At 35.5% G+C, this 7,605-nt stretch overlaps 1 protein-coding gene across 2 annotated transcripts; it reads right to left on the reverse strand.

The window, feature by feature from the left end:
- Window positions 1–1,830: 1,830 nt before the first annotated feature.
- Window positions 1,831–7,456, reverse strand: LOC127072635 (zinc finger protein 616-like). 2 transcript variants are annotated; one of them, XM_051013180.1, is made up of 5 exons: window positions 7,084–7,456; window positions 6,462–6,608; window positions 6,296–6,382; window positions 6,134–6,224; window positions 1,831–5,938 (listed from the first exon to the last, which is right to left on the reverse strand). In XM_051013180.1, the coding sequence occupies exons 1-5, from the start codon at window positions 7,231–7,233 to the stop codon at window positions 2,832–2,834; spliced, it is 3,582 nt and encodes a 1,193-aa protein (XP_050869137.1). In that variant the 5' UTR covers window positions 7,234–7,456; the 3' UTR covers window positions 1,831–2,831. The 2 variants fall into 2 exon arrangements, with proteins under 2 accessions (XP_050869137.1, XP_050869135.1); XM_051013178.1 differs by having other exon boundaries at window positions 1,831–6,224; window positions 7,084–7,455.
- Window positions 7,457–7,605: the final 149 nt, after the last annotated feature.

Genomic DNA, 7,605 nt, shown 5'->3' on the forward strand with positions numbered 1-7,605 from the left:
AAAATACAAAAAAGAACGAAGTAAACGATTAATTTGAGATAACGCGGCAAATTTAAACGGTGTTTATCCATGGACTAGACGGTGAATGTTGCCAAAATAAAAATATCTGCGTTATGCATTACTATAAGGGAATTGCACGAAACGGAAAACCATGGAATTTTTATGTCGAGCGCGATTAATACGAATTTTTCTGTGGTTTGTATTATTTATTAATTAATCAGTTTTTTACGTTAATCAATTAATTGCTTCAATTAAATTTGAACAATGAACGACGTCTATGTCTAAAAAAAGAAACACAGAAATCGTCAAAGTTGTTTGCTATGAATCGTGAATTTTTTTAACCAAACTATTTTAAAACATACTCGTTCTCTTCACCTTTCTTCGTAGTTTACTGTTCGATCGAAATAGAAAAAGAAAAGGAACAACAAAAATAAATTCTTAATAAAATCAATTTAACGATTAATATCAGAAAGAACAATATCTCGAGCGCCGTCTATACAAAATTTTTATCGGTTGCGCAAAACTATACTAATTAAAATATTAACAAAAAAAATAAGAAAAGAAAAAAAGAAAAGAGAAACATTTTCGCTAGAACTAAAACGAAAATTCTCTTCTTCTTTTCTTTTTTAATTCTTCTTATATTTCAAGGTAGAAAATCTCGCGAACGAAAGAAACTGCGTCGCGTTTCCGTTTCCGTAGCGTCCGAGAATGCGCGACGCCATTTTCTTTTCCGGCGAAATTTTGCCCGACAGTTCTTTGTCCGTAATAGCAAAAATACATTTGCAAGAGTATATTGCTTCGATGCTACACTTGAAATTAAAGAAATAATAAAGTAGTAATTAAAAAGAAAAAGAAAAAGAGAGAATACCATAAGTAACATACACGGTCGTGTCACGAACAAAAAGGGACAAGGAACTCGAGAAGCGAGGAAGAACGTACTATATCAATTGTTATTGTTACTATTATTATTCTAATTATTCTAATTATTATTATTATTATTATTATTATTATTATTAATTATTATATATAATTAACATTATAATTATATCATCGCTGTTTGTATTACAAGTACAATTATTACAAAATATCTTTGAATTAGTAAGGTTTCAAACGAGTGTGTGTGTGTATATATATATATATATATACATATATATATATGTATGTATATACTAAACACGCTAAAGAAAAAGAAAAAGAAGAAAAACAGGGAAAAAAAAGAAAAAAAAAACTCAAGTATCTTGAATGTAAGAAGTAGCGCGCGGCCGTACGATGATTCACTTTATATTTCTACATTAATAATATTTAAAATACACATAATAACTTTAGTGAGAAACGGAAGTTTTCCATTCCGGATGAATAAATAAATGAAAATAAAATAAAATAAAATAAAATAAAATAAAAAAGGTATATATATATACGTATATACACGTACATATATATATACATATATATATATTGATAAAACTTTGAAAAAAATGAGAAATAAAAGGTACGACGTATGTCTGTATACATGTGTACAATAGTCTATAATTTTTCATGTTGTTGTACGAATTTTTAAGTTTATATTAAAATATTTTGTGCATTCATAAAAAAAAAGTACCAATACTCGTCTCGTAATGAGTTTTCATGCCTTACCTCCGTATTCCATCTTCTTATGTAGCTTGTAATATTTTAGATTTGAAAATAATATTCATTTCCCTTTTCCATGATCGTTATTTATTTTTCAAGGTAATATTTCAATCGAATCAGAGAATTTGTTCTTGGAATTCATCGATGAAGATCATAAGGCTTAAGAAGGATCGTTATATAAAAAGAAGAAGATGCAACGAATTTATATCAATAATCTTTATTTACTGCTACATGGAAAATGCTACAACTTATACGTTGCATATACAAATATGCCTTTTACGAAAAAACCTAAAACACTTTCCTAGTTTTTTTTTTGTCCCACGATTAGAACGATACACTGAGTAAATCGAACGAATCATCTCTGGGGAGTAATCAAAAACGATGTCTCCTTCTTTTTATTCATTCTTACTTTTATTATTTCTTTTCTTTATCATTTATCTCTAAAAAAACAATTGAAATCCCCAAAGTCTCTTTCTCATTTTTTTCTTCTACCCTTCTCTCATATAGAGTCGTATATCTGACGATAACTTACATCATCTTCATCAAAGGGGATACTCAATGAATATGCGAAGCTTATTTAAAGAAAAAAAGAATATGAGCGTGACTTTACGTTTGAATAAACATATATATATACATATATATATATATACATACACATACATACATATATATATATATGTATATAATAGCCATTTATTATATATATATATATTTTACATACATATCTTATATATATATAAAATATATATATATATATAAAATAAACAATAAACGTGTAAATATAAGTGTACAATGGCTCTGTTCTTAACAGAAAAATGGCTATTTACACAAACGTCGTGTTGTAAGTTAATTGAATGAGAAAAATCTGACGATGATAATGATTGGTCAAAGTAGATAGCCCAAAGGATAGTTTGTGAAAGTACATACACACATACATATATGAGCGAACGATCCATCGATCAAGCGAGCGAGCGAACAAAACGATACGTTTCTTCGACAAAAAGGATCAAGTTTGTGTAATTGTTATTACAATATTCAATAATGATGTCCAAGAGAAGGAAGAATCGCCAGTTAACGTTCTGGAACGAATCTTATATACGTTCAAACGTATCATTAATCAGAGACAAGATTGAAGAAGAAAGGAAGGCTCGTAGTAAAAAAATCAATGCTATCTGGATTCACTAATTGATTGGAAAAGTGGATTAGTCTGTAGCTTCGTGGAATTTAAAGTAATGGATCTTCATAGCTCTATTGTTAGGATATTTGATATTGCAACGAGGACAGGTCGCATTAACGGCACCTTCGACGACGTAAGTGGTAAGATCAGTTTCCCTATGAAAATTACTGTTATTATCGGGTTCATAAGCTGTTCCATGTACAGAAACCATGTGATTAGCTATCTCTTCTCTGCTCCAAACGTGACGATTGCAGAGTTTGCAACAGAGAATCATTGCTTTGTGCGGTAAACTTTCGGTCTTTAGAGACTGCGATTGAACCGAGTACGTAGGGTTACAGCTGGCTGTGGTACAACGACTTTTCGGGTTGTTTCTATGCTTCACGGAGAAGTGTTGTCTCAAATTTGACAATGCCGAGAACTGTTTACCACACAAATTGCACGAAATTCGACCGTCAGCGCTTGGTATAGGAACGCACTCGTTCGTCGATAGTTTACCGATCACCTTTGCTACTCTTGGTTTGTGAATCAATTGTTTGTGTTTGTACAAAACACTCATGTTCGGAAATATCTTCTTACACAAATGACAAGTAACCGGTTTCCTACCGGCATTGGTTAAATTCAAAGTATATTCCTTCGCGACATCCTCTTCTAATTCGAAGTCAATTTTCTTTGATTTATATTCCTCGCTAGATATTCGCAGAGTACTACTGTTCTGTGCTTGATTAGTCTGTAAATCGCTGTGGAAAGACATTCTATGTCGTTGCAACGATTGATTGCTGCTGAAGATCTTTCGACAGATGTTGCAGAAGAATTGAGCGTTCTTTCTACCGAGCGATTGGAACTTCATCGAAGCTACCGTGTTCGCTTTGTGAAGCTTCTTGTGTTTTGTCAAGACCTTCTTCGAACTGTAATGCTTGCCGCATATCTCGCAAGGGAAAGTTTGCTTTTGTAAATCGCTCAATATCGGATTCGCTTTGTGCCAATCCATGTGCGTTTTTAGGGTCTTCTGATCAGGAAAAATATTGGTACATAACTGACATTGAAGTTCGTCACCTGAAAAACTTTTCTCTGGCTTGTTACGAGCACAATGGACGTCCCACAAATGTTTCCTTAACTCAACCACGTCTTCGAATTTGCCGTCGCATACTTGACACTGGTAATTGTTCTGTGGCTTCGTAGGTGGTGGATTGGGAAAAGATTTTCTTGCCCTGGCTGGACGTTCGGGCGTTGTAACGACTAAACTGCCGACGCTGCCCTCGGCAGGAGAGAGCGAAGTTGCAGCTTTAATTTCATTGTTCAAGAAGGACCGAGTATACAAACGCGAATTTGCTCGGTTGTGCCAACCTCGATGAATCTTTAACGAGGCTTCCTCTAAAAAGACTTTACCACAAATATCACATTCTTGATTACCAGATTTATCTCCGTGAGCACTCCTACAATGGAGATCCAAATTAGCTTTGAAGGTAAACGTTTTAGGACACTGACGACACATTAACATAACTTTCGTTTTGTGATCGAGTCTCGCATGACGTTCGTAAAGCTCTTTAGTTTTGAAGGATAACGAGCAACGTATACAAGTGAAACGTGCTTTGCTGTCCTTGTGAATATTCCTAAAGTGCCTTCTCAGATTCGGATAATTGGAGAATACCTTTCCGCATATGTTACATTCGTTTCTTCGTTCGCCTGGATCTGAGACCGCACTTGTGTTAATAGAATTAATTCCTTGTGGACTATCGTCGAGTCGTTCGTATTCGACGCAAGAACTATTGGCATTTCTTTCTTGTGGATCTTCAATGCCGTGATCTTTCATGTGAATTTCTAAAGCACCAGCGCTGCTAAACATACTACGGCAAATAACGCACGAATATATCTTTACTTTTAGATGAAGGTTCTTATGTTCAGCCAATTTGGCTCTCGTAGTAAAATCCTGACCACAAAGATTACAAACGTATCGTTGACCCTCGACGCTTCGTCTCGATACCGTAGCTTCCTCGTTATCACTCCACGATTTTAAAGGACTCTGCCCACGATGAGGCGACATGATTGGATTACTAGCAACCTGCGGATGATGTTGATCGACGTTCATCAGTCGATGCTTCTCGTGATGCGTCAGATAATCACTCGGTGATCTGAACTTGGCGTTACATTCGAAACAAACGAATTCTTTCTTCTTATGATCGATAGTGATATGATTATGAAATTTTTTAAAGACGAGATAAGTCATACCACAATGAATGCATCTGTAACAAGTTCTTACTTCCGGTGACAACCTGATACAGATTACACGATGCTTCAACAGATTAGGCTTGTATCTGTAAATCATGCCGCATAAATCGCAGGCGTGATTATGCGCTGGATCGCCGTTCTTATAAGGTCCAAGAATGACCCTATTCATCTGAGATGTTTTCGGCAACGTTTCTTTCTTCGGACACGGCAAGGGTGCCATAGGCTGTAACTTGGGTGGAGATCTCATTGGTGACATCATTTCTTCGTATTGCTTGTCCGAATGTTTCGACAGATGACTCAATAATTCTTTTCTGTTTGGCATCGGTCGTAAACACATGTTACAAGTGAAATACTTTTCCTCCCCTTCCTTAGGTATAACCAACGCAATTTTCATAGCACACTCGAAGGATGCACTGCAGTGCAATTTGTACATAGATCGATCAGGAAATTCCGTTAAACATGCGATACAAGTGTACGGTCTTAAGTCTGGCATGTGTTGACGAATATGAGAAAGCGTATTTCTTCTGTCGGAAAAAGTTTGCTGACACGAGTAACACGAGAATGTCTTCAATTGGCTGATTATACTTTGTTGTACCTCTGTCAATGGTGCATCGTTCTCCATACTCGTTAATTCGTCCTCCACGTCTTCGATCGATTCTTCTTCGTCAGCAGACATCGACTTAGATAACTCTTTATTTTCGCATTCGTCACTATGAAATCTTTGCATGTGTCTTATATACGTGTACTTAGAATGTAAATTTATTTGACAATGCGTACACTTTTGTTTATAAACACGAGTACCTCGGAAATGCGTATGAGGACCACGTTTCATCTTCTTTCTACTGCTTGGAGTAGCCGCATTTGATTTTTGAGTCGAATCAGCTTCCATAATTCTGTCCTCTTTACCTGCAATCGCCATTGGATTCAATAGTAATTCGTTACCAGTGACAGATTCTATTTCTATCGTACAATCCGTATCATAATCATCTTCTGGCTCAGTTTTTATCGATAGACCATAAAATTGTTTATCCATTCTATGCTCCTCCCTATCTGCATTCTTCAATGGAGTCGACTGAAAAGCTTTAAATTCCTTATCTTTACCTAAGTCACGCGTCTTGTCAATTTGTACTTCTCCCGTCCTAGCTTCATCTTTAGAATGAAGTTTACTTGCAGACTTTACATGATTTACACGCTGAAATGAAAATTAAAAAGAAGTTGGGAGGAGAATCTTAAATGGCAAAACTTTTTTGTATTTGAACTTACAGAGCTTGATTCATTGTTGCATTCAGATATTTTAGCGTTATCTTCGCAATAATCTATGTCCATAGGTTCCTCTTTTATATTTACAACCTGTTTAATAAAGAAATAATTTTGCGTTAAAAATGTTTTCCTCCGATGTCATCCAATCAAAGAATAATTATAATAATACCACTGGGTTTGTCTGTGGATGAGTTTCTAGCCATTTCTGCAATTTGTCCTGAGAACGAAAACAAGTTTCCTTGTAGTTGTACCACTGATTTACATTGTTTACGCACGAAGAACATATCAACGTAGACACTTTGTCGGTAGATAAAATCTGAAACAAAATACGAATATATAACTTTGAAATATACTCTATTTCGATTAAGTAATCTTTATATAAATCGTCTAGACCGATGTTCTTTTACGATCCTATTGGTCGCAGTATCGGATATAAAATAAATGTCGTATCACTTATTTGTAAACTTTGAACAAAAAGAGAAAACAACATACGAATGCACTGTACCAAAGAAGAATCGTGTGGCATCAATGTATGCTTTCCACTACATAATATAATAATCCTACAAAGAAGCCTCATCCAGTTTTGAAGAAACGATTGTATTGTCATAAACATTTAATCGTGAGACAGGAGAGAAAAAACATTATTAAGTGTTTCTTATATCGCTCGCTGTGGACATAACCTCCAAAGGAGAAAAACTGAATTCGTTCAAAGTAGAACGCCTTACGTTATAATTCGCCGACGTAAAATCGATCTCGTCGATCATCGAACGTGTGATAAAAATAAAACGAACCTGAAGTGATAGGCATGCCTGTATTTTAGTAACGAGTGGTACAGCAGCAGAGGAATCTTGTGCCCCGAAGATTGACGATTTCGGTTCTTCGACAGATAGACACAATCTGCACACGTTTTCAACGTTCAATAGCTCAACGATGTCGTCCATTATGGACGGCAAAACTTCTTGGTGCTTTCCGAAGCACCACTCGAACCGTCACGAATCCGTCTCCTCCTTAGGGCCAGGTTAGGGACGCAGAGTTTTGTTTGTAAGTCGACATTTGAATACGGAATCGAGCGGTCCCTTTCGGAGCGTTCCTTCCATTTAACATTCTTACCAGTAAGAACCAGTCAGAACGCTTTCAACACCGTCGTGATGATGTGCGAAACGAATTGGTATGGCAGTGCTGCCATCTGAAGTAAGAATATAAATTAATAGATTAAAACTTGATACACATCGAACAATTCTTGACGGATCCATGGTGAAAAAAAAGTAGAAAAAAAATTGCATACGACGATTGTTTTGAAAGGAGAGAATGTT

The sequence above is a fragment of the Vespula vulgaris genome, chromosome 2, assembly GCF_905475345.1.
Source record: "Vespula vulgaris chromosome 2, iyVesVulg1.1, whole genome shotgun sequence".
Classification (NCBI taxonomy): domain Eukaryota; kingdom Metazoa; phylum Arthropoda; class Insecta; order Hymenoptera; family Vespidae; genus Vespula; species Vespula vulgaris.